We start from the raw sequence: 26,987 nt of genomic DNA, 5'->3' as shown, positions 1-26,987 counted from the left end.
ACTACCTTGTACAATCCAATGAAAAAGCCACTATACTTGGATTTCAAGAGAATACAACTGGCTATGCTACCTCGTACTTAACGGATCCCAAGAATAAATATATATATCTATACTTAGTATCAATCATCAATATATATTATTATACTTATACTAAAGGAAAAACCAGAAATGACACTTGTCATAACCTGATTAAAAATTTTCCCTCCAAAAGATATTTTTTTTATTTTTTTATTTTTTTCCCAAAGCTTCTTAGAGAAGTATTTAATTTAATACTTACTTTATCAATATCTATAAATATAACTAAAGTAACAACCGCTGACATCATCCCCTATTTAAATTGTACGGATGTCAAGCTGTGGTAAAAAAAATTCCCGCCTAAATCAATTGTTGACATCATATTCTAATTTTTATTTTTACTTTTGTTTTTAAACCTTCTTATTTTTACCGTAAATTATTAAAATATATACGGAGTATATTTTTTTTGAAGCCAATTATTATATATATATATATATATATATATATATATATATATATATATTATCTGGCTTCTAGATATAATTACTCCCGATTTAAGAGTACTATGTATTGCATAATTTGGTTAAATATTTACTATATTCAAAATTATTTAGATTTAAATACCATTGCAACTAATGGTTTGAATTTTTTTATGTTTTGCATCTCACGGGGCTAATTTAGTTTATAAATATAGATCACCGTGCATGGCACGGGATCTAACCTAGTTTAAAAACTATAACCAAGAAACTAAGAAAGACGCATGTCCTCATCCATTCTATTACACTTCTCTAACCATAGTGCCACATGTCATCTTACACTATTAATTTTTTTATCACACCATTTTTTTTTAATTCTTTCATTAAATTTATACTTCATATTTCATACACACTTCATCTCTGCATCTTCATCTCTCCCCTTTAATTAAACCTTTTCCTATTTTCTCTTTAATTTTAGCCCTTCCACCTTCTATTTAAGCCTTTTTTTCGATTAAAGTTCTAAAATTTAATTTCTTTAATCATGTTTCCGATTACATATTATACCCTCTAATGACTTATTGATATTTCCTCACTTATCTCTCAATACAATTTTATAAGAATAACCCGTGCATTGCACGGGTTAGAAGGCTAGTTAACATTAACATATTTAAGTAATAATTTCCTACTAATTCTTGCTATAATTTTCACTTAAATGCCCATCCCAATAATAACTAAGAAACATATATAATCCAAATAAGTTATCAATCAATACATCAATACATCAATATTAAAACTCAATGGTATGAATTGTAATCTCGCCACGTGTTGCCAATCTTGCCACGTGTTGCCATGCATGTCACCTATTATCAATATATATATTAAAACTCAAAGGCAAGCATTGTAATCTTGCCACGTGTTGTCAATCTCGCCACGTGTTGCCATGTCACATACTATTACCAATCATCAATGTTTCCACACAAAAATTAATAATTTGTGAGCAATAGTATTTGAACCCATGACCTCATCTTCATTAAAGTTAAACTCTAACCATTACTCCAACAACAAATCTTATGATAATAAAGTTGTATTAAAAAGAGTTATTCATGTTCATAAATACAAAAATTTTAATAGCCAACTTATATGTGTATATTTTGACAACAATATAATTATAAAATTAATTTCATTTTTTTCCATTACTCAATCTTTAGTATAAGTTATACACTTATATTTAAGTATTAAAATGTGTAACCCAAATTTAAATAAAGGTTTTTTTTTTAACTAAGAAATTTGTTACTAGAAGAAATTTTAATGATACGATATAATATTTAGTTACTTCATATTAATTAATAATTAACAAATGGTCGATATTGTTTTTATAAAACCACCAATGTATGTAGGTGGCTGGCATGGGCGGTTGCCGGATTGGCTAGGTGGTTGGGCTTTGGCTGGTGGGTTTTGTTCTTAATTTGTTTTTAAATTTTTTTTTTAATTTTTTTAGCCAATTGATTCGTGACACGTGTCACTTTAATTAAAAAAATAAATAAATAACCCATTCAACCGGTAACCGGTATTTGGGATTGAAGAAAAAGAAGACCCCCCAAAGTTCGGATTATTCCAGAATAAATGAAAGTTGGGATTATTTTTTCTAATTTTTCCTTTTTAATATAGTATTTTTATATGCATACAATGACCCGGGGCAGCGCCCAGGCCAAAAAACTAGTTAATAATTATACATCAATGTTTTCTCATAAAATTTATAGTTTATTAGCATTAATATTTGAACCCATAACCATAAATTCTGAAAATTTAATTGTGAACTTATATGTGTATATTTTAACAACAATGTGATTGCAAAATTAGTTTCATTTCTTTGATTAGTTACTCAACCATAATTCATGTAGATTATAATTAATTAAAATATATAACCCAAAAATGCAAAACAATTTTAATGATTTTTTTCTTTTTAACCACAAAATATGTTTACTAGAAGGAATAATTTATTATGATAGCTAAATAATAATAAAAAAAAATCACTTTAACAAATAACACAAACTGATACAATATATCATTTAGGTTGCTGCATATTAAATAATGAATTTTGATGTTCAACTATATTTAAAATATTTAACAAACGATATTATTTTTATAAAGCCACCAACTTATATTTCACTTTTTTTTTTTTTTTGAAACAAATCAATTCATTAATAAAAAGCCATCCAACATCTACAAATGAAATCTAAATTAACAAATACATAAAATTGAATCAAATTAGGTTTTCCTTCATCAGAGCTACGATCGTTGAAAAGATCTTGCACTGTGGTACATCTCTCGCACACATCGCTGGAATATACAGCCTTTTCGGAGAGACGGTCTAACGATTTGTTGTAGCCGTAAGGATGATTCTCATCTGATTCGCCTGAACGCATTTGAAAATTTGACAACCATTGCGATCCCGAACAAATCTTTACCAAAGAACTAACAATAGGGCAAAAGATGATTATTTTTTTGATGAACCCTAACACACAAACAAACCCTAAACAAAAACAAACAACTAAACTAACGAAAACTAACGACTCCACCATAGGGAGACGGACGAATATCTACACTACTTGTGTAGATTTATGGAAAAGGGCCGAAAATAGTCTAATTTCTGAAGAAATTAGACTATTTCCGGCCTAGATGGTCAAGATTTTGGAGAAACCCTAGAAGAGAGGAGGAGAGGAGAGGAGATGAGAGGAGAGAGATAACTTATATTTCACTACTTTGTTTTGTTATAATATTTTATATACAAACAATGACCCGGGGCATCGCCCGGGCCAAAAAAACTAGTTTATTAGATAAATGCACAATCATTATTCACTAATTCAATCAGTTTTTAGCATAATCAATTCTATGATTTATTACTTGATACGTGAAAAGTCTCAATACAATTGATATTTTCTAATTCACAAAAGTGAATTAAAGATAATTCAACCCTTTTATTTTTTTTAATCATAAAAATCTCTTCTAATTGTGATTTTGATTCAGAGCAAGTGCTGAAATTATTACAAAATGATGAGCCCTAATGCAATCAGAAACACCCTTGGACTTGTAGGTATATATGTATTCTCTTTTCTACCCTTTTTTCCTTCAATTTCATTCAACAATTATACTAATATAATATTACTTGATCTTTTTTACCAAATTATTGTGTTTCGCTCAAATCTAACCAAACAACACTATCTACTTTGTATTGCAGGAAACATCATCTCTTTTGGACGGTTCCTTTCTCCCGTGTAAGGTTTTTTATTTATTTTTTTATTTTATTTATTTATTTATTTATTATTATTATTGGTCTATTTTGAATTGTCTAAAATTAATATTCTTCTTCAAAACATAGATTAGGAACTAAAAAAAATACTTCTCACACATTAACGTTTCATACTTAAAACTCTTTATGTGTTTGACTAATTTTAATTTATTTAATTATAGAACTTCTCTAATTATTATACTCGTATGATATTTATGTGTTTGAATAATCAATTGCAGGCCCTTACATTTTTGCGAATTATTAAAAACAAATCCGTGGAAGAGTTCAAGCCAGATCCATACCTATGCACGGTTATAAGCTGTTTATTTTGGTGTCTATATGGTCTTCCCTTCGTCCATCCAAATAACATCCTTGTAACTACTATTAATGACATTGGCTTGGGCATTTAGCTCATCTACCTTGCCATTTTTCTTACTTATGCCTCTAGTTCTAAAAGGGTAAAACTTCTTATATACTTTTTCTATTTGATTAAAGAATGTAATGTGATAATAATATTCGTACATATTTAGTTTATTTCAATAGGGTTGCACTCTTTTGAATATTAATGTATTTTAACATATTTGTATATTGCAGAAATTTCTCTCTTTGGTTTTGCTTGGAGAGGCTCTCTTTTTTGGGGTAATATTGCTTTTAACATTACTGATATTCCACAATACTGATAAGAGGATTATCTTTGTTGGAGCCTTTTGCGTCGTCTTCAATGTTTCAATGTATTTCTCACCACTGACAATCATGGTACGTTTTCTAATCCATCCTTTAAGATTTATAATGTTTTCAAATAATTGAAGTATTTCAACGATTTTGTAACGTTTATTAAATGAGACTAATACATGATTTTTTTTAATTACAGAAAAAAGTGATGAGAACTAAAAGTGTAGAATACATGCCCTTCTTTCTAACCCTATCGGGTTTCTTGAATGGTGTTTGATGTACCGCCTATGCATTCATCCATATCGACCTTTGGATGTTGGTACGCTACTAGCGTTTCTTCACCTTTTATTAAAATTTGTAACACCCCGTATTTTTATAGGTGGCAACATTGCAAGTTATGTTCATCTAGCTAACAAGTTAAAATTTATTTGTTTATGAGATAATTAATAATTAATTACTTTTGCGATTATGTTGGCAGGTTCCAAATGGGTTGGGAGCAATTTCTGGAATAATTCAGCTAATATTGTATGGAACTTACTACAAGACTACACCAAAACCAAGCAACTTGAATGTTGTGAATCTTTCACAAGTTGAACTCCCAACAAGCAAATCAGTTGAAGAAGTTTAAGTTTAATGTCATTAATTTTTGTCTTAATTTTACTCTTTTAGAAATACAATTGTAGTTTATTAGAAAAGAGTTTTGCACAGGATGTTTTAGGGAATTTTTAAATTTATAGAAGTTTTCAATACAATTTATTTTAGTACTCAATTATGTTATTAATATTCAAGCGTTTGTTATTTATGCATGAGATGGTTCAAGGATACAAATAGAATTATTTATTTTGTAGTTAAATTTAGTTGAAAATTTTGATACCACACTATTACAGTACATACCACATAAATTTAATTAGAAAAGTTAAGGGATGCATTATACGAAGTATTTTTAATTGAACTCGTTGGATAAGTTTTTATTTTTCATTAACTCATCAAAACTTAGGCCTTTATATATATATATAATCATTTCATTTTAGGTAGACCATATATCTAATGGAGAGACTTGTAATTTTTTTTATAAACACCATATGTCGTGGTTTCAAAAAAAAAAAAAAAAAAAAAAACTCAAATCATACAGTGTGCAATATAATAACTCCTTTATTCTCTTTTTGTTCCTGAAAAAAAATATTTATCTCATTTTAATTAAAAAAAAAGGTTTTTTTTTTTTTATTATTTTTTTTATTTTTGTGAAGATGGTAGTTATATAAATTTTTTATAAAATGATATTTTTTTTTGGTAAGATAAGAAAATAAAATAAAGGGGTAATTTGGGAAAATTAAATTTATCATCCAAAATCCCAAACACTTTATATATTACTAAAGATAATTATAACTTTAAAACTTTTAGACAAAAAAATATAAAATTGAATAATTAACCAAACATATAAACTGATGATATGACTATAATTAAGTAACACAAACTTTCATATGTGGCTGGCCACACAGTATTACCAACCACATTATATATATATATATATATATATATATATATTAAAGAATGTTCGGGGTTATTTGGTCATGGGTTACTCACCCGGTCAGGAGTTACTCGAACAATCAAGCTAGGTTAATTGGTCGGGGGTTACTCGTTTGTTAGCTGGCCACACGGTGTGACTGATGATATGTTTCTTTAGTTGGCCACACAGTGTTACCATCTCAAGTCTCAACCGACTGTTAATAATGTTTCAAATTTCATATAATATCATATATTTCTTTTATTTATTAAGTAAATTACAGGTAATATAATTCATTTATTTTTCACAAGACTAGAATATAAATACATATATTCAAATAGTTGAACATAATTATCAAATTAAAGAAATGAACAAACTAGCAACCTGGGGTATTGCCCAGGGCACACACTAGTTTTCTATGAATCAGAGTCGGACATAATAGTTGAAATAAGGAGAAAAAAACTGTAGTGTGATGAGGTTATTGTGATTATATTGCAATTGCAAGTGAGAGAAACCTAGTTGCTGCACAAAGCACACCCAATAGTTTGTGTTTTATTTTTTAGGGACGGGAAGTGGTTGTAGAAGGAGAAGAATCAAGGATCGTGCATGGCAAAATTTGAGTAATGTTTGTGTTTTATTTTTTAGGGACGAGAAGTGGTTGTAGAAGGAGAAGAATCAAGGATTGTGCGTGGCAAAATTTGAGTAATGGACATCAATATATATATATATATATATATATATATATATATATATATATATATATATATTTATTTATTTATTTATTTGAAGGTTTTTATTTTGTATAAGTAAAGATGATAGCTCGCTAGAATAGAACAATGGACAATTTATTAACAAAAAAAATTGGTAGTTATGGGGCATTAATTTTTTTTTTAGTAGTTATTGTATTTTTTTTATTCTCGGTAATTGAAACTACTAGATTGTACCTGTGTTAATGTACGTGATATATATAAATTTAGGAAAAAGATAGTATAAGGGGAAATTATAGAGTTTTTTTTTTTTCGGGAAAGGAAATTATGGATTTTGTTTTCATGTTTATTTGAAATTGTAGTGGTTATTTGTAAGTTATTTTCGAAAAAAGTGTGAGAAAGCACGAGAATTGAGAGTTGTGGTGAATTTACTCTACAATTATCAAATTAAAGACATAAACAAACTAGCAACCTGGGTATTGCCCGGGGCACACACTAGTTTTCTTTGAATCAAAGGTCGAACATAATAGTTGAAACGAGGAGAAAGAAATTGTGGTGTGATGAGCCTGTGATTATATTGCAATTGCAAGTGAGAGAAACCTAGTTGCTGCACAAAGCACACCCAATAGTTTGTGTTTTATTTTTGTAGGGACGGGAAGTAGTTGTAGGAGGAGAAGAATCAAGGATCGTGCGTGGCAAAATTTGAGTAATGGACATCAATATATATATATATATATATATATATATATATATATATATATATATATATATATATATATATATTTATTTGAAGGTTTTTATTTTGTATAAGTAAAGATGATACCTCGCTAGAATAGAACAATGGACAATTTATTAACAAAAATATTGGTAGTTATGGAGCATCAATTTTTTTTAGTAGTTATTGTATTTTTTTTTCTCGATAATTGAAACTACTAGATTGCATTGTACCCGTGTTAATGCACGTAATATATATAAATTTAGGAAAAAGATAGTATAAGAGGAAGTTATAGTTTTTTTTTTTTTTTTTTTTTTTTTCGAGAAAGGAAATTATGGATTTTGTTTTCATGTTTATTTGAAATTGTGGTGGCTACTTATAAGTTATTTCCAAAAAAAGTGTGAGAAAGCACGAGAATTGAGAGTTGTGGTGAATTTACTCTACAATTATAAAATATGTATTATTTTTTTAACAAATATTTTGCTTGAAAAATAAGTATTTTTTTTCTTCTAAAAACCCTTTAAATATTAACATAGATTTTTTGGGTGAATAAAGTTTAAGGCTCCGTTCTCTTCACCTTATTTTTGCTGAACTAAAATTATTTTACTGAGAACAAGATTATGTTTACTGAACTTAAATTATGTTTACTGAACTTAAATTATGTTTACTGAACTGAAATTATTTTTGCTGAATTGAAATTATTTTACTGATTTTCTATTATAATTATTATCTATGAAAACTCTATATATATTTTTTTTTTTTTTTTTTTTTTTGTGAAACAAATCAATTCATTAATAAAAAGTCATCCAACATCTACAAATGAAATCTAAATTAACAAATACATAAAATTGAATCAAATTATGGTTTCCTTCATCAAAGCTACGATCGTTGAAAAAATCTACACATTGCTGGAATATACAACCTTTTCAGAGAGACAGTCTAACGATTTGTTGTAGTCGTAAGGATAATTCTCATCTGATTCGCTTGAATGCATTTGAAAACTTTACAACCGTTGCGATCCCGAACAGATCATTAACAAAGAACTGACAATAGGGCAAAAGATATTACCTTTTTGATAAACCCTAACACACAAACAAACCCTAAACGAATATAAACAAACAACTAAACTAATAAAACCTAACGACTCCACCATAGGGAGACACTCCACTATAGGGAGATGGACGAATATCTACACTACCTCTGTAGATTTATTGAAACCTAAATAGCAAAGAAATTAGACTATTTCCGGCCTAAACAACCAAGGTTTTGGAGAAACCCTAGAAAGAGGAGGAGAGGAGAAGCGAGCAAGCCAATGATTTAATGTAGCAATTATTTTAAGAAAGAAAACTACATTTTACTGAATTGAAGTTATTTTTACTGAATTAAAATTAATTTTTACTAAACGGAACTTATTTTTATTGAATTGAAATTATTCATACTTAAGGTGAGGAGAACGGGACCTCACATAGATATATACAAAGTAGATCTTTATTTGACGCAACATAGATAGATAGAATGATAGATATGGAAATTGGAAAGTATGTGTCAAAAAAAAAAAAAAGGAATAAATAAAAGAAGGAAATAAATAAAAAAAGGAAAAAAAAAAAAAATTGGATTAAAAAAAAACCATCCGATAAAAACCCCAACGCCCCCTCTCTTTATAAATAAAAGAAAAATAAAACAACGCGGTAGTCCGTAATTCCGACAATTCCGTAAAACGTAAGTCGTCTCTCTCTTTCTCTCTCCTTGCTTATTTTGATTTATTTGCTCATTAAAAAAAAAAAAAAAAAAAAAAAAATTATGTTACAAATTTATGAGATTTGTAGTAAATCATTAAATATTAAGTTTGAATTGTCTAGGTTTCAATTTTATTCAATTTGTAACGGTTTATTGGTTTGATTTTGCAGATTTGTTTTTGTATAATTAGGGTTTGAATTAGGGTTTAGATTAGCGATGTTAGAACAATTATTGATTTTCAGTAGAGGAGGATTAATCTTATGGACCTGCAATGAGCTCAGTAATGCTCTTAAAGGTTCTCCGATCGATTCTTTGATTCGATCGTGTTTATTGGAGGAGCGATCTGGGTTAGCGTCGTTCGTTTACGACGCTCCGGGTGCGTCTTACACCCTTAAATGGACTTTCCACAATGAATTGGGATTAGTTTTTGTTGCTGTGTATCAAAAGATTCTGCATTTGTTGTATGTTGATGATTTGCTTTCGATGGTTAAGCGCGAATTCTCGGTTGTTTATGATCCGACTAGGACGGATTACGGCGATTTCGATGATGTTTATAGGCAATTAAGGTTGGAAGCTGAGGCTAGAGCTGAGGAGATCAAGAAATCGTCGAAAGTGGGGGCGAGGATTGTTGGGAAGAAGCAGGAATTGGTGCAAAAGGCGAAGTTTGATCAGGGTGGGAAGAAGATGAATGGTGGTGGGAATTTGAAGAGTGAGAATGGTGGGGATGGTGCTGATGATAAGTCGATGAATGGGTATGTAAATGGGGGTGAGGAGGTTAAAAATCGCGGTAGTGTAAATGATAAAGAGAATTTGAGTTCTAATAATGGAGCATTTGATGTAAATAAGCTTCAGAAGTTACGATCAAAGGCTGGGAAGAAGAATGATAGTGCTGCTGTAGTTAGTAAGGGTTCCAAACCGGAATCTAAGAAAAAGGTTACGAAAAAGAATAGAGTGTGGGATGATAATAAACCGAAAGATGTGAAGCTGGATTATACTGATCCTGTGACTGAGAATGGGGATGAACATGTGAATTACGTCGCAGCAGAGATTGAGGGTGAGAGTATGATGGATAAAGAAGAGGTTATCAGCAGTGACAGTGAGGAGGAAGAAGATGATCGAGTTGTGGATGGCTCTAAATCTGTGACAAAATCAAAGGGGTGGTTTTCTTCAATGTTTCAGAGGTTTGTTCCTTTACCCCTTTAAGTTGAATTACCTTTATATAGATTTTTGATTTATAATTTTGCCCTAGATCTTAGAGAATAAGATTGATGTTATATGTGTATTATTGAGATGATGGTAGTATTTTATAGCTTTATGCGAAGTTTGGTTTGGAAATTGTTTAAAATGAGACACTGTTTGGTTAGCTTTTCTGAAATTTCAGTTTAGGATGCAATGTACTACTTGAGAAAATTTTCGTTTTTGCTACATTACTTGTGGAAACCCATGATACTAAATCCAACATTTTTGATACATCATTATTCTTGCACCTCTTTTTTTGGAAATATGATATTACGACGGAAACATAACTTTGCAAATTTTGGATCTCAGTATTGCAGGCAAGGCCAATCTGGAGAGGGCTGATCTTGAGCCGGCTTTGAAAGGTCTGAAGGATAGGCTTATGACTAAGAATGTGGTATGTTAGTTTTTTCCGAAGTTGTTTGTGCTTATTTGTTGATTACATTATGGCAATGTGTCTCAAGAACCATGTGGGCGAATCCCATGATATTGATGATTATAGATTTTTATGCTCTTTATTTGGTATTTTTGTTTCTTATGTGCTTCTGATAACGGCAGGCTGAGGAGATAGCAGAGAAACTTTGTGAATCAGTTGCAACAAGCCTCGAAGGTAAAAAGATGGAAAAATTTACGTTGATATCATCAACAGTTAAGGTATGTGTGAATTATTACAGTAGCAGTAATTATCTTGTAAAATTAATATTCATTATTAGTTTTCATCTACTTATCATTTTCTTTTGTGCAATTTCAGGCTGCTATGGAAGATGCCCTTGTTCGCATCCTTACTCCTAAACGCTCTATTGACATACTTAGGGATGTTCATGCTGCCAAAGAACAAGGGAAGCCATATGTTGTTGTGTTTGTTGGTGTCAATGGAGTAGGAAAGTCTACCAACCTTGCCAAGGTGATCCATACTTAAAGTTTTTGTACTTTTTCCTCCCCCTTTTTTTTTTCTCCAGATTATCAGTTCTCCTAAGGCCTGGCCTTATTTTTATTACCTATTATCTCACTTAAAATCTCAAGGCACTTTTTACTTGTTGGCTAAGAACCAAGTTAAGATATCTTGTCAATACAATATAAATGCAGTAAATCAGTAATTAACAACTCTTTAATTTCTATCAATAGCATTAAAATCTTTCTTTTAGAAAAAGGGATCATATTTCTTAGATTTTCAGGTGTTGTATTACTCATGTTCTTTCTGTTAATGGACAGGTTGCATACTGGCTGTTGCAACACAAAGTAAGTGTCATGATGGCTGCCTGTGATACATTTCGTTCTGGAGCTGTTGAGCAGCTTCGTACGCATGCACGCAAACTTCAGGTATGGGCGTCTGAATAAAATTGTCAGTGCTAAAAATATATCAGCAATTGCCTGAAAACTGAACTTACTGGTATTTCAGATTCCAATCTTTGAGAAAGGTTATGAGAAGGATCCTGCTATTGTGGCAAAGGAAGCAATCCAAGAGGCCACCCGCAATGGTTCGGATGTGGTTCTTGTTGATACAGCTGGTCGAATGCAGGTATTCTTTCCTTCTTTAGCTCTTCCTTTTTTTTTTATATAAAAAAAATGTTGGTGTAATTTGCTTTTTTCGTGTATCATGTTTGACGGTTTTGTTCACTCTCTTGTGTTCTATCTTTAACGTTTGGGGGTTTGTCTTGCAGGACAATGAACCTTTGATGCGTGCACTCTCAAAGCTTATCAACCTTAACAATCCAGACCTTGTCCTTTTTGTTGGTGAAGCGCTTGTTGGTAATGATGCTGTGGACCAGCTCTCAAAATTCAATCAGGTTTGTACTGGGATTTAATTGTCAGCCCATTATTTTGCCTTCTATATCCTTTACTTTTTTCTTTGGATTTTCCTTGAAAGGTTATTTTGATCATCATCTGTTACTTTGATGCAGAAACTTGCTGATCTTTCAAACTCACCAAATCCAAGATTGATTGATGGCATCCTCCTTACCAAGTTTGACACCATCGATGACAAGGTAGGCCCTTTATCATCCTCTGACATCTCACTGTGCCAATCATACTGCATATATACTTGCGCACACTCCCTTCGGCTGAATTTAGAGTCACATTGCTGTAGGATTGCTGAAAAAATTGTCACCCTGTATCATAAGAATAAAATTTGTTATATACACCCGGCCACCCGGGGGCACCGTACACCTAACTAACTCAAGGTTAGTTTTTGTTCTTCATTTGATGATTAAATGAAAAATAATTATCAAAATGAGAACAAAATACTCATGGGTGTAAGGTACACCCGGGTGTATATAACGACCTCCCTCATAAGAGTGGATATATATTGGAATTAATAATATGCCACGACTAAGACTAATTGATGGAAAGAGCCAAAGAGGATAGAAATGACTTGACTAATAAAGGACCTTTTGTCAAAGCATGTCATATAGCGTTTGGTCGGGGCATTGGGCTATTCGGAATAGAATGACTTGAATTGGATTGACTCCATTCCAGTGTTTTGGGGGTATCAATATTATCCCCAATTATGTCCTACCTCCCTGCCCAAGCTGTAAATTACCCCTTTTAAGAATCAAACCCTTTGCACCAAAAAAAAAAAAAAAAAAAAAAAGAAATTAAAATATGGGCAATTAAATTATAGTTTGAAACTGGGTGATTAAATTTGATTAATTTAAGATTCTATCTCCGTTCCCTAATTGAAGCTGTAGTCACATTTTCACCTTATTAATATTTCCTTTAAAAAAAAAAATTGAAGAAAGATATTTATATTTTCTTTTAATTAATCAAATCACACATTTTTTTAAAAATCATTTTTAATCACTTGTAATCAAATAAACCTCCCCCTCCAAAAAAAAAAAAAAAAACAAAAAAAAACCAAAAAAAAAAAAACTCAGTATATGACTTATTTTGGGATTGTGGGGAGATATGATTTTGCTTTATTTTATTTTGGACTCGTATTTTGTATGTATTATGACTAATTCCATGTCCTGACATGGTTAATTGATGGAATTTATTAGGTTGGGGCTGCTTTGTCCATGGTTTACATCTCTGGAGCTCCTGTGATGTTTGTTGGCTGTGGGCAGTCTTACACCGACTTGATGAAATTGAACGTGAAGACCATCGTGAAGACGCTCCTCAAGTGAGCCAACATAATATGCCACATCGTTTGACGTTTGTACTGTGTGATATACTCTTTCTGGCATCCTCAAACTTACTGTCATCCTCTGTTTGATTTTAGATATTAATCCAGTTGTGTTGTTTCTGAGAAGAATTTTAAAAATAAAGATGTATTTTGTTTGTGGCTTTAAATAATCAATACTCCATACTTGTATTTTATAGGTTTTGACTAGGCTGAATGTCAACATATTTTAAGTCAACATATATTATTACAAATAAACTAGACTAAGTGGCAAATAAATTACAATCCTAAAAATGTTAGAAATTGACGTCTAAATTTACTTATCAGCTGATAAACATGGGAAAAGACACAAGTTATGTGTCGAGAAAATATGCCTGAAGATTATGAGAAAAATACAAGTTGATCTTCTTTATCAACACAAAGACCATATCAAAGTGGGGTACCCTGGACATTGTCTTAATTTTAGAGAGTTAAAATTGTCTATTGATGTTGGCTGACATGGATATTGCTCCATGTAACCACGGTTATAAATTACCCACATACAAATTGCGTCTTAACAAAACATGTTAATTAGGGTATGTTCTCATTGACTGGACTGAAGTGAGCTGAGCTGAACTGATTAAAACAAATTGAACTGAATATAAGAAAAGGAAATTAGGAGCTGAATTGAACTGAACTTATCAGAGCTGAACCGGCTGAACTGAACTGAACTTATTAGAGTTGAGCAGAACTAAACTGAAAATAATCGTATCAGAACAGGTCCTTAGTCCTATAAATTAAACAAAACATGTTAATCAGTAAGATCAATATTATTGTTCTAGCAATTCAATCAATTGTGAATACCTATTGTCCGGTGTGTATTTATCAATGTTCCTTTTATTTACCCATTTGCCATTAGATAAATAAAACATGTTGAGAGCTTGTTATATACACGTGGGTGTACCGTACACCCATGAGTATTTTGTTCTCATTTTGATGATTGACTCGCACGATATTACAAAAGAATTATGACGATCTTATGGTTGAACCACTCATTAAATTTTTAGGAAATCAAATAGCTTAGTCAAATTTAATTAGTCATATATTCCCTCCCTTCTCTTTTAATTGCACCATATGACTTGTAAAACTGTACAAAAAGTGTGCCTATGGTGCAAAAAAAAAAAAAAAAAAAAAAAAAACGGGATCAAGGCAGTAGGTCATGATATATATTATTTTTTTTTTGTTAAAGACTTGATATCCAAACATAAAGACTTGTCAATATGCTACTGCAGCTAGGTCATGATATATTTAATCTAGATTCTAACCATACATAATATAAACTTTCCTAGATAATAGCTAACATAAATATAAAAATAATAATAATATACGAAGTAAAAATTGAAACATGTCATTTTTTTTTTATGTCTGCTTTAATAGTAGGTGAATATTAGTAAAAACGACGGCACATAGTGTGAGATAAAAACAATATAAATTATGGCAATTACTATTTACTCGTACTGAAAAAGGATTGATTTTTTTTTTTTTTTTTTGAGTCGCATAAGTTTAATGCTAATTTAGCAATTATCAACTAATAAATTTAATCTAAATTTTGGTATTAAAAGAAAATTTAAATAGTATATTGTTTGACAAATAACCGTACCAATTGGATATTAAAATTTTATGTTATGTGTGATCAGCGTATACATATATGTTCATTTAAAAAATTTGGTAATGACCGAACAATCGAACATAACTTAATGAAAATTAATTTCTTATTTAGTTTTTCCAAACACATCAACCAAATAGTAATTTTTGACATAAAAAAATTTAGAAGTTTGTTTTATTAATAAAAAAAACTTGGTTTTGATATTCTCAACTTACTTTATACAATTGTCTTTTGTAGAAAATATTGTACTTTTTTCGTCAAAAGTTGTCAAATTACACTGTAGGCATTGTATAATCTCATCAAGTAGTTAGTGATAAAAGATTAAAAAAAATAAAAATAAAATGAAAGATTAAAATTAAAAAAAATAACCGCCCAAATAATACGTAATATAAAGTGATATATGAATGAGGAAACTAATTTCAAACTTAGTCATATTTTAAAACATAAGTATAAGAGTGTGAAAGTGACAATCTCTTGAAATGAGAACTGCGTATTAAAATGTATTCCACGAAAACTTATACCGGTGACTCATCGATTACACGCAAATTTTCTATAATCTACAAAACCCATGATCGGGTAGTATTAAAACAAAAGTAAATTCAAAATAATTGTTTTTACCAATATTTGATTTTAGCATGCAATTTCCAGATTTTACATTATAAAGATTAGGCAATTTTGTACCTCTTTAATGCATGATCGTAAATTATTGTTATTATTATTATTATTATTATTATTATTATTATTATTATCAAATCTCAACTAACATCATCAAATTTCAATTTAGTATAAATTCAAAAGTTTAGGTATCAGTGCATGAGTGCATCACATCTCAATCTCTAATTCATAGGAAACACTTTATCATCATCACTAGATTCAACTCTTTTTAAATTTACAAAACATTTGGAGTCAAGATCATATATGAACTTAACTTCATATATCTTAACTCTTTTATCCCCTTTAACTTGAATGGATTTAAACTATACATTGCAATATAAGGAAACTTTTGAATCAAAACATCATCCTTAGGTTGATTCCAATACTGAATATATATATATATATATATATATATATATATTTTCACGTAATTTATTAATTATAAAGTTTCATGTAATTTTTTATTTTATATAAATCCTTAATATTTAAAAATCACAAATTGGATACGCCACATACCATATTTCTGTGTTACCTTTTACTAGAAGTTTCAATTTTTTTCTTTTTAATTACATAAAATCAAGATCAAGTCTTTAAAGTTTAATTTTAATTATTAACCTATACTAAAAGTAAATCATTCTATAACACTTGTCATAATTTTGTGAAAAATTTTCCCACCTTTTTCGTATTTATTTATTTATTTATTTATTGTAAAATCTTTATATAAACTATTTATACTGTATTTTATTTCTAATTTGACAATCATATTTCATATATACTCAAATGAAATATTTTTGAATATCTTTTATATACTTTATATTTTGTAATATTGTCAAAAATATTTAAAAACAATGTATGGGTTTTAACCTAGATAAAGATATTTGCGTTTAAATATTTATATCAATATACGTAACTGAAAATGACATTATGAAACGGAAGGAGTAATAGTTACAAAACATTGTCTTAGATAGTAAAATATCTTCTTATATAGGAAGTATTATACCATATTTACCGTGAGCGTGTACTCATGTATACCAATGAAGGCAGTGCCATGATCTGAAAGTGCTGAAATGTTGCGATTTATAAGATGAATACACTAGCAAGCCATTATGCTTAAAATCAAACCTGTTATTTCAATTTCGATTTTGATTTCCAGCAACAAAATCCATGATCTTATGATAGTAAATATCAAGGCTATGATGTACACTACTTTTACAAAATATCTCATTAGAAGATGCAAGGTGCATTATATGGGTCGTTACTCGAAATTTATTGTACATTAGCTCTCTTTCTCAGTTTGCACCAAAGTCCATTCTTGGTGTGAATTGTTGCCCCTGTCACAAGTTCCACTGCATCTGGCGAACCTTTCAATTCAACATCAAACTTCTGAAGCAACATGGCCAAAGCAATTGTAGATTCCATTAGAGCAAACTGGTCTCCCACACACTTTCTTGGTCCACCACCAAAAGGCAAGAACGCAAAATCTGCTACAATCTGATATTTACAAGCGCAAACGATTAATTAGTGATGCTCTAGAGAAAAATGAATGGACTTGACGATCCAACAACATCAAGTTACCTCATTAGGATACAGAGCTCCAGGACTCCGAGATGGATCAAAGCCATTCCATCCTTCTATATCTTCACTTTTTCTCTGGACTAAAAATCTCTCTGGTTCAAATTGATCAGGTTTATCCCAGAAATATGGAGATCTATGAAGATTATATACCTGCACGGAAAGTTTTTATGCATATATAGTCAATATATTTAAGTTTAAATTCATCAGGTCCCTTAATATATTTTACTAGTAGTTAAGTTTCATTAAGTTTCATTGAGTAATGAAGTAGAGATAGAGAGTGAAAGGTACTGAGAAAATTTGGACAAGTACTTTGCGAGACATTTAAGTAATATATGCAAGTTATGTAACCCTTGATGAAGAGAGTAAAAGTCTGCTGTGCTAAAGACGGGCAGCCACTAATATGATCAGGTAAAGAAGTATTGACGTGGGTTAAGCCTAACCTACATTTGTAGATTAGCAATTATAGCATATGATTAACTAGTAACGATTAACTTCATACCAGCTATAGAGACTTCAAAAGGTTTTAAGCTATCGAAACTTCCATGTAAAGACATTTCATATTTCACAAACATTATGAGGATAAGTTGACCCACTTTCGGAAATAAAGATATCAGTCCCAGTGGGAATCTTGTATCCATCTTTTTGACCCTTGTAGCCTCCTGCACAACCAGAAATTGTTTTCAGTACAGCTAAATTCGATAATTTTGAGGCCTTTCTTAGCTTCTTTTCAAAGAGATACTCTAGAACCTGGGGCGATAATCATCAAAGCCACATTCCCAAAGCAGGGTAAATTACATGCTTTTACTAAATGTGATTATCTGTAGCAGCAATGTTAGAACAGAATAGTGGCTAGAAGATTATACTTCACTAGTATCTATTTGATAATACATAATATGTATTGGACACTACAACCTATACCTCATCAGTGACAAGAATTGGGAAAAGTAAAATTTTTGGGAGCTAGCTACTTCACTTTTCAATTTTCATACAAGCACTTAACAGAAGTACCTGGCAATGTATCTGGTTTAAGAGATCGTCTGATGAGCAAAGGAGGTTGAGGATACAACCGAAGAGATTCTACAACAATAAGTCTGATGTACCTGATATCATAGAACGCAGTAAACTGTATCAAGTTCCAATCACCCAGGTGGGACATGTATAAGAGGGTGACTTGGTACATACTCCAATTTTTTAAGGGAGTCAAAGGTTACTCTTCCCTTGCCTAATACTGCATCTATTTCAGCTTGAGCCTTCTTCATTTTGGAAGGATTCTGCACCAAAACCAAAATTAAGACCAGCACCAATGGCAAAGAAAAGGAACAAAAACAAGACTAGGATCCAGTTTCAAAATTTTTTTACCCCTGGAAGATTATATAGGTTAATCATACCTGAGAAAGAAGGAAAATAGACCAAGTAAGAACAGCAGCTGTAGTTTCATGTCCAGCGATTAGCATCGTCATCAGGTCATCCCTAAGCTGTGAAAACAGATAAAGCAAACATGTACTGAAGGATTCCTCAAACCTACTTTCCTGAACTAAATATTTGTAGAATCCTAAGATTAACAGATGATATTGATCTTAAGCTATCAGCAGTATCAAAAAAATGCTCATTCAAGGAACAGTGCACAGACATAACTAGGTCATATGCCAGTTTGAAATATGAACCACCCAAATGAACTTGGGTTGCATAAATGCATGGGCCTTGGATTGATTCAAATTCTGAAAATTGAGAAATTAAGAAATAATAAATAATCAAGCTTTAAAATTACCTGGCGGTCATCAACATCAGCACCTCGCATGTCAACGAAAAAGCGCAAAAGACTAGCATCCTGCCAATTTTAGTGTTCATTTTAAATCTTGTAGAGAACAAATATAGTTTACAATTCAAAGTGTATTAAATTAACAAGAAAACAGAATTCGTGTAATCTAACTAACACCATTCGACCCACCTTAAGATTTGCATAATCCCTTTGCTGCAGTTTCTCAACATCCGTCTCCTGCCACACCAAACAATCCCAATGTCAAGGGTGAGTATGTTTAATTTATTCACAGAGATCATATATAATGCCTGACTGCAGGTTACATTAAAGCAGGCAAACGGCAGAAGCATTTAACCCAAACAGCCTACATCACAAAGCAGATCTGCAGAAGTGTTTCATTCTCTTGCAGAATTTTAGATGGATTATTAAATTTCACCTTCTATATCAAAGTAATTAAAAAGAAAAAAGAAAAAAACAAAAACACAGGAAAAAAAAAATAGAAGAGCCAGGAAATTAAGGATTTGACAAAACAGCACTTTTGATCTGCAGCTTCGTTTTTACCTGTCTAGTCTCTTTGGCATTTTTTATGAGTCCATCAAGACAGTCATTGATGACCTTTAGGTCATATTGGAACTTCCGCTGCCTTGGTACTATCCAGCTTGCAAGAGGAAACTTCCAGTAAGGAATGTAGAAAGTTGATCTATGCTCAGCTTCAAAAAGTGTCCCATAAACTGCCTGGGGTAAACAAGCTGAAAGTCAGTCTGGATCACATGAAGTCAAAACATGTAAAAAGAAAAAAAAATCTCTCTTCGCGTATCATTATAACCTACATAGGGAGAGAAAGCGGAATCAATATAGGGAGAGAATAGCCGAACTTCACTGTTATTACAATTTTAAAAGAGGTTAAGATTAACAAAATTTGATCATCGAAATCAATCTGAAATCAATCAATTTATAATATAACATAATAACATATGTATATACTCTTTTACTATCTTAAAATACAAAGGCTTCCAATATTATAGTTATACAACATGTGTATATAATATTCGTGTTATTGAAATAAAAGGGATGTTGACCATGCAGTTATACACTTTCCATCTTGAGATTAGAAAGCTTTTGTTCCAATAATGTTATGGTTTAATATTAAATCAACATCATGATGGAATGTTATCGTAAGTAATAAATTTGGGAATAATCAACACCACCAATGAAGATGAAGGACTCCATAGAATTTAATAGAACCCCAGGAGGCCATGTTCGTTATTATTAGAACCATCTCTTGCAAGTGTTGCAACTTTTCACTACCAATGCAACATAATCCTAAAATACCCATGTAATTGAACCAAACTCATATTTGGGACTTTATAGACTTATTGATAGGCCTCTTATGGTTCCAAACCTAACTTATATGGCCTCCCATGCATTCACTTCAAATTTGGAAAAAAATCTCCATAAATGGCTTGAAAGCGTGGATTGCTTCAATTTTGAACATATTCAACCTCTTTAGGCCCGGAAAGGAAACCAATCGGGGTACTTCCCACCGATCCCAAGATACCTAGGGAGTCCATTTGGATGGTTGCAATTGTCCATTTTTCCTTTAAACTATCAATTTATTCGTTTACAACTTATGCCCCCTTCATTAACTTAAGGCTACCACGGGACTTTATGACCGACTAGTGGTCATATATGGATTCAAACAATATTATATGACCCCGATATGCATCCCTTACAATCCCGATGTTTTTCGCCACCGGGTCCCAAATTCTCTAAATTTGGTCCTAAGGTGTAAATAATAACCTTCAGTTTCGAACAATTTTGGACTTTTTAAACTCGGAAAAAAAAAAGTTGTTGGGGTTCTTTGCATGGACCCTAGGACACCCCGTGAGGTCATTTAGGTGGTTGAAACTATCCACTTAGCCTTTAAACTGTCAATATCATATTGTAACCTCTAGTGATAGCCACAGAAACTTGAAGATTCTCCAGTTTCCAAGATTGACCAGGCACAGTAGAGACTCTGAACCAAATTTACTGTGTCTTCACTCCAGAACACAACAGATAGTTCAAAGTGACAATATCATATGCCACACAAATGTCAAGCATACATGAAACACCCTCTTAACTTAGTTTCATATACAGATCAATGGTTGCAGCCAAGACCACTCCAAAATCTAATAACCAGGATTGAGAATTTTTTTTTTTTTTTGAAGAACTACCAGGACTAAGATTGACGGCCATTCACATACTATAATAGTCAAATCAAACATTTGTAAATTCCACAATATGTTGAGTCAACCAAACAGTTAAATTTTACATAATGAATTAACTTTTTGTAAACATGCAAACAAATTTTAAGCACAATCATCGGTCATTAGATACCTATAAATGTTACTTTACAAGAGAAACATTAATGTCAAGATGTTAAATCTAGATTATTCGGCAGTGCATTTCACATAGTAACATGTTCTAACAAAGTAACGTAGAAGTTTGTGACTTTTTCTAATTAAAACCAGCTAAGGGTACATACTAGTATACTACATATTGTATCATTGTAACTATGTTCTTTCATTATCTTATTGATACTTAAGCAAATCATCAGGAAACCCCTTGAACTAATTATCTGAAGTTGCGACTGCCAGAGGAAAATAATGAGAAAAGGCACGGAGTTTATCTATTCACCAACAATGATCCAAGATTTAAAATAAAAACACAACAATAATAGTGAGCAAATAAAGAGATTGACATCTGTTTATCAATTAAGGCCGTGTTTGGTTTGATGCAAAATGTTTTTATGGTAAAAGATTTTCCCAATCTTTCTCATTTTCCTTTGTTTGGTTTGTGGAGGGGTGGAGAACAATTTTCTCAATGGTGGAAAATTATGTCCTTTATGGTGGAAAACATTTTCCTTTATAAAACAAGGGAAGCCACATTTTACTTCCCTCCTACTTACCTCCTTTTTTACTTTCCTCTCGTCCTTCCTCACATTTCCACCCCTATTTTTAATTTCTCTAAATCTTTTCTTGATGAACCAGATAAAGGAAAACTAATTTGCAATTGTGGTTGTCCTTGAATATGTTTCCATGAAAAACTATTTTCTCATTGAAAGTGTTTTACATCAAACCAAACAAGGCCTAAAGCAATTAAAAGCATTACAAACCTTTATGACTGGAGACTCTTTGGAAATTGAACCGAAGTCATAGTTGAAGACACCAAGTCCAATAATATCAAGTGCCAAACTTGAAAATTCTGCTTCAAGATCCAGCTCAATTGTATCCTGCGCTTGTATATCTTCAAGCAATTTTTCAAATTTCAATGTTGTTCTCTCTGAGCAGTCAGTGAAAACCTTAACCATGGCTTCCAGGTATAAGGCATGAAACCCAGGAGCAATGACTGCAAAATGTTAAAAGCAAACTTTGAAGAGATCGATCACAAAATTATACTATACTTTCACAAACGACCACCAGAGGTGCTTCTCAATCTTTCCGCTTATAGTTCATTAGAGAGATCATAAAGATAAGAGAATGCATTGAATCACAAAGAACAAAGTTTACATACATTTTTTTTTTATCTAAATTGCATAAATATATATTACGTGTCAACATCCATCCTGAACTCAAAATTGAAAACCCAAGTATCTTGTAAGAATAGTTATAAGTGTAATTAATCCTGTCATTTCATATTTATTCGATAAACAACAAAACAGCCTTAGTCCCTCATTTCATATTATTCGATCATTCAGCCAAATCTGTACATTCAATATTATCTGTCACTTGCTATTTCAATTTTTCAATGCAATGAAAAAAAAAAAGAAAAAGAAATGAAGAGGTGTGTAGAATTCATTTCAGAAATATGCCAATAATATCAAAACCACCTAAATTCTTGTATATAACCTTAGACGACAACTAAAAGCTAAAACAGGCAGTCTTATGCAATGAATTTGCTAATAATGCTAGTTGATGGCACATGAAACAAACTTAAAAGGAAAGAAGATGCAGAAAAACTATAAGTCATCAAAATATGTTTTTCTGAACATAATTTTAGACCAAGCAAGCTACTCATTGTGTCACAGGTATCACGTGATGCCTTTATCTACACCATTACTCACTTGGGCATGGTAGTTAAGTATAAAATGAATATAGCCGCTTCTTGTTCCCTAAAAAGTTCTTTCAACTTTTTGTTAAATGGACAATCCAGCCCCACTAAAAAGGTGTGTTACAATACTATTGCTGCATTTCCTCTAAAATATTGCTATGCAAACAGGCATCAATAACTATACAAGTCTGAGGCTATTGATATCCTATTATTATGTTATGTATGTGGCTGAATATTTTGATCCATGAATTCTTTCTCATAAGACATCTCCATATATCTAATAATCTAATACATGCCATTCAATACGATTATCTTATAAGTGCCCACACATGCACATAATCATATGCCAAGGCAATTTTTTCAAGAATCACAATATCACATGGCCTGAAATTCCGAAAACCTTAAACAGTAACGAAAAGTCTAAAACTCTACACTGCCAGACTAATGAAGGTAATAGCAGAGCAGGTTTACCTATGCTATCAAGGGCTCAAGGCCATAAATGAAACCTCAATATCAATTACCAATAGCTGCTGAAAGACTTATATGAATCTATACAAAGTTTCTATGACTGCCACACAAATATACAAATCAACCAAGCTCTACATTTACCATTCAAACCATAGATGCTAATCATGCTACAGAACACATAAGACCCTAAGGCCTGAATGTAATATGATGATGAAAATTAAGAGAGAAAAAAGTTGAATGCTTGCCTCTTCTTCTTTGCTTCCAAGTATCAAGGTCGGCAGGTATTAATCCTTTACCCATTATTGGTTCAAGAATTTCAGCAAGAACTCCCTATGGATAGTTGGAATTAAAGCAAAGAAATCAGAAAGACAGAGTCAATGAGTTAAATACTTTTATTAACACTAATCTAATGGAATTTCTTTCAAGTTTCATATCAATCAGAGCAAATCCAGAAGCAGGAAATAAAAGAAAACATAAATCAAGCGCATGGTTATACATCCATCTCAGGTGAACTACAGAAGCAAACAAATAGATATCCTCATAAATTCAATGGTCATTCTACAATGATAGAATTTACCTCTTCATATATACTAAAGATACAAATTACAAGAGCATGTGGTAGATAACAAAACTAGTAGACTTGGATCAAAACTGAAATTTTAGTATAATTTTCACTTCCTTCACCATGCCAAAGCTAATCTTGGATGTCCACATTAAGAAACTGAATGCAGGCTTTCCTGCTATTAACCTTCTTATGATCCTGCTTCAGGAGTACATATTTTTCATTCACAAATTTTTCTTCTTTATGTCAAAGGCAAAGAACAATCTACTTTGCCAGAGCTGTTTCAGTCGAGAATGATAATGATAAATAGGTTTGAGTCATTGAAGTGTTCAGTTCTTGTTATAAGACAGAATTGTCAAGCTCAGAATTGTTTCATGATTGCTTCCCTTCATAGTTTCTCATGTCTGTAATGATTCCAAGATCTAGTTTTCTACAATATCAATTCTTGCTTCCAGAGTTGTGATTCTGTAATCTGTATAGTAATTAGCATACATATTTGTTAACTGGAAGCAGCAAATTGTGATGAGAAAGAATTTTTGAGAGGAAAGGTGATGAGAAACATTAAATAAGCAATCAAACTATAATTCAAGGTTGTTAACTGGAAGCAGCAAATTGCTAAACCACATTCTTATGTGGGTTGCTTGATCACCTATACAGAGACATATTTGAAGTTGTACGTCAAAAGACATACAGTTAAGATCCATTCTACAATCTTCTTAAGAAGATTCAAACCCATTCTTGCAACAAATCTAATCCTAGCTGCATGAACACAATGCAAATATTAAAGGGTCAAGGGCACGAAGCCTTATTTACCTTGTCATAAGAAAATGCATTCTCTCTAAGAATATGCCTTGCCACAATAGGATCTGACACGACGACAAAGGCTTTTGGTCCGAAAGCAAGTTTATATACAGATCCATGCTGCATGGTTAAATAACACAGATGAAGAAACGAGCATAAGAGAGTAATAATAATAGTACAAAGATTTGTACAATTAAAATGAAGATCAATCTCAATGAGCAACCATAAGATCCTTACCAATATTTCATATTAGCCCTCACACTGACCAACCAAATTACAGCGCCAAACATTTATTTAAAATCATGTGTTCACATGTACCATGTGCCCAACCTTACCCTTTAGTCTATGTACTGCCACTAAGAACCTCAAGGAGATTAAAACACTTACAAACCTAATAAAGCTTCTAGTATGAATTGGTTTATTCCTTCAATTCATGTAAGTCCTAGCAAAGGATATTCAGAGCACAAAATCCACATGCATCCTTATCATTGTGGTATCACACCATACTCAAATTAAGTTTTTTTAGACAAACTCTTTGCAAATCCAAGTAGCAAAGTATATACACATTATTTAATGCATGAAACAAAACATATCATAATGCAATGAGGGAAGTACCTCTAAGAACCAATCATACAGAGAAAAAAAGAGAGGCCGACCGAACAAATCTGAGACTGCTCCTTCAGCTGTTGGCATAGACCCGAGGTTTCCTCCACTCAAGAAATTTGTCAATAAGTTGCTTGCATTATCCAAAACGTTCCTTGACTTGGGTTTTTCAGTACTAGTGGATTGGCATCTACATTTCAAGTAGAGTCCCCTTATAAAGTTGCTAGAATCCCAAAAATATGTACCAAGTTCTGATAAGCACATTAATAAAACTAATTACATTCTTGATTTCGAAACCCTTTATGATACAGGTCAAAACCACATTCCCCAATCGCCAATTATTTAAGATATGATCATATAAAATACTCTTACATCTAAGGGCAACAACAAATATACAGTATACTCGATGCATTTCAATCAATCACCTACTTACTTTCTTGCAATGCTTAAAACTGACTGTCCTAAAAGATTATTACTACACTGTGCAATCCAAGCACAACACCACTAATATATGCCAATATTGGCCATTTTAAATTCTCCTTCATATCCCCTCCAAAAAAAAAAAAAAAAAATCTCCTTAATATGGTTGAGAATTTCTAAGATATCACACTTAACATTTGTGATGGTAGAATTAAATAACACAAATACCATAAAAGGGTACATTAAGAAATATAATTTCTCTTCTTTTGGAAAATTTGTCAGAGTAATCACTGTTTCCAGGAAACTGAGAAGGGTATCAGATAGATTTCTTCTTGTAAACATACTCCATATAAAGTAAATTGGGGTGACAGTACACCGAGACAATTTATTATACACCCGGGTGTACCTAAAGCGACAGTCTTATGCATGAGCTAAAAAAATAAATCTACGGCATAAAATGAATCTTGCATGTAACACCAATCAACATACAAAGATTACAAACTATTCAATACAACAAATATCATCAAACAATTTGCATATAAACATCTAATTCAAAAAAAAAAAATATCAATAACAAAATTCCAAGTAGTAAAAGATTAATAATCCCATAACAAAAAGTAAAGCAAATAATAATAAAGCAATATTAAAAGGGTGAAGGAGGAGAGAGAAAAAGGAGAAGAAGTACATGAAACGACGACGTTTGTAAGTGGAAGTAGGCGAACAAGTGAGAGGAGAGAGAAAAGGTTTGAGCTTTGAACACAAATCGGAATTAAACTCCACCACTGAGGCGCCGGCGAAGGAGACGGCGACGGCGGTGGAAGCCATTAGCAACTCCACCCGCAAAAAATAAAAATAAAATTAATCCAATCCCAAAAAATAAAAATAAAAAAATAATACTAAGATATGGAAATTCTGTTGAGATGGTGAGTGTTTTTGGAG

At 31.6% G+C, this 26,987-nt stretch overlaps 2 protein-coding genes and 1 pseudogene across 2 annotated transcripts; 2 read left to right on the top strand and 1 right to left on the bottom strand.

Annotated features, from left to right (window-relative positions):
• Positions 1–3,542: 3,542 nt before the first annotated feature.
• Positions 3,543–5,164, top strand: LOC145625225 (bidirectional sugar transporter SWEET7b-like; annotated as a pseudogene).
• Positions 5,165–9,004: 3,840 nt separating this feature from the next.
• LOC145561824 (uncharacterized) lies at positions 9,005–13,666 on the top strand. Its single transcript, XM_081621946.1, has 10 exons — positions 9,005–9,097; positions 9,286–10,296; positions 10,664–10,748; positions 10,910–11,005; positions 11,103–11,255; positions 11,564–11,671; positions 11,751–11,870; positions 12,013–12,138; positions 12,253–12,336; positions 13,348–13,666. The coding sequence occupies exons 2-10, from the start codon at positions 9,332–9,334 to the stop codon at positions 13,471–13,473; spliced, it is 1,863 nt and encodes a 620-aa protein (XP_081478072.1). The 5' UTR covers positions 9,005–9,097; positions 9,286–9,331; the 3' UTR covers positions 13,474–13,666.
• A 3,187-nt stretch (positions 13,667–16,853) lies between these two features.
• LOC145561815 (cytochrome P450 97B2, chloroplastic-like) lies at positions 16,854–26,987 on the bottom strand. Its single transcript, XM_081621935.1, has 14 exons — positions 26,734–26,987; positions 25,641–25,818; positions 25,038–25,145; positions 23,908–23,992; positions 22,260–22,492; positions 19,664–19,837; positions 19,292–19,339; positions 19,112–19,171; positions 18,732–18,818; positions 18,526–18,614; positions 18,352–18,443; positions 17,941–18,002; positions 17,344–17,493; positions 16,854–17,259 (listed from the first exon to the last, which is right to left on the bottom strand). Exons 1-14 carry the CDS (start codon positions 26,871–26,873, stop codon positions 17,035–17,037), a joined length of 1,731 nt encoding a protein of 576 aa, XP_081478061.1. The 5' UTR covers positions 26,874–26,987; the 3' UTR covers positions 16,854–17,034.

Source organism: Chenopodium album, chromosome 1 (assembly GCF_948465745.1).
Source record: "Chenopodium album chromosome 1, dcCheAlbu1.1, whole genome shotgun sequence".
NCBI classification, from domain to species: Eukaryota; Viridiplantae; Streptophyta; class Magnoliopsida; order Caryophyllales; family Amaranthaceae; genus Chenopodium; species Chenopodium album.
Note: the sequence above shows the minus strand (reverse complement) of the source record. Positions and strands in the feature narration are given on the sequence as shown.

Bases quoted from the DNA above. Each gene is read 5' to 3' on its own strand.
- LOC145561815 (XM_081621935.1), bottom strand. From the start codon at position 26,873: ATGGCTTCCACCGCCGTCGCCGTCTCCTTCGCCGGCGCCTCAGTGGTG. The intron at 25,819-26,733 runs GTACTTCTTCTC...CTTGAAATGTAG, and splicing joins TACAAACGTCGTCGTTTCAT to ATGCCAATCCACTAGTACTG. The intron at 18,444-18,525 runs GTATGTACCAAG...CTATGATATCAG, and splicing joins GACTCCCTTAAAAAATTGGA to GTACATCAGACTTATTGTTG.
- LOC145561824 (XM_081621946.1), top strand. From the start codon at position 9,332: ATGTTAGAACAATTATTGATTTTCAGTAGAGGAGGATTAATCTTATGG. The intron at 11,006-11,102 runs GTATGTGTGAAT...GTGCAATTTCAG, and splicing joins TGATATCATCAACAGTTAAG to GCTGCTATGGAAGATGCCCT. The intron at 11,871-12,012 runs GTATTCTTTCCT...TTTGTCTTGCAG, and splicing joins ATACAGCTGGTCGAATGCAG to GACAATGAACCTTTGATGCG.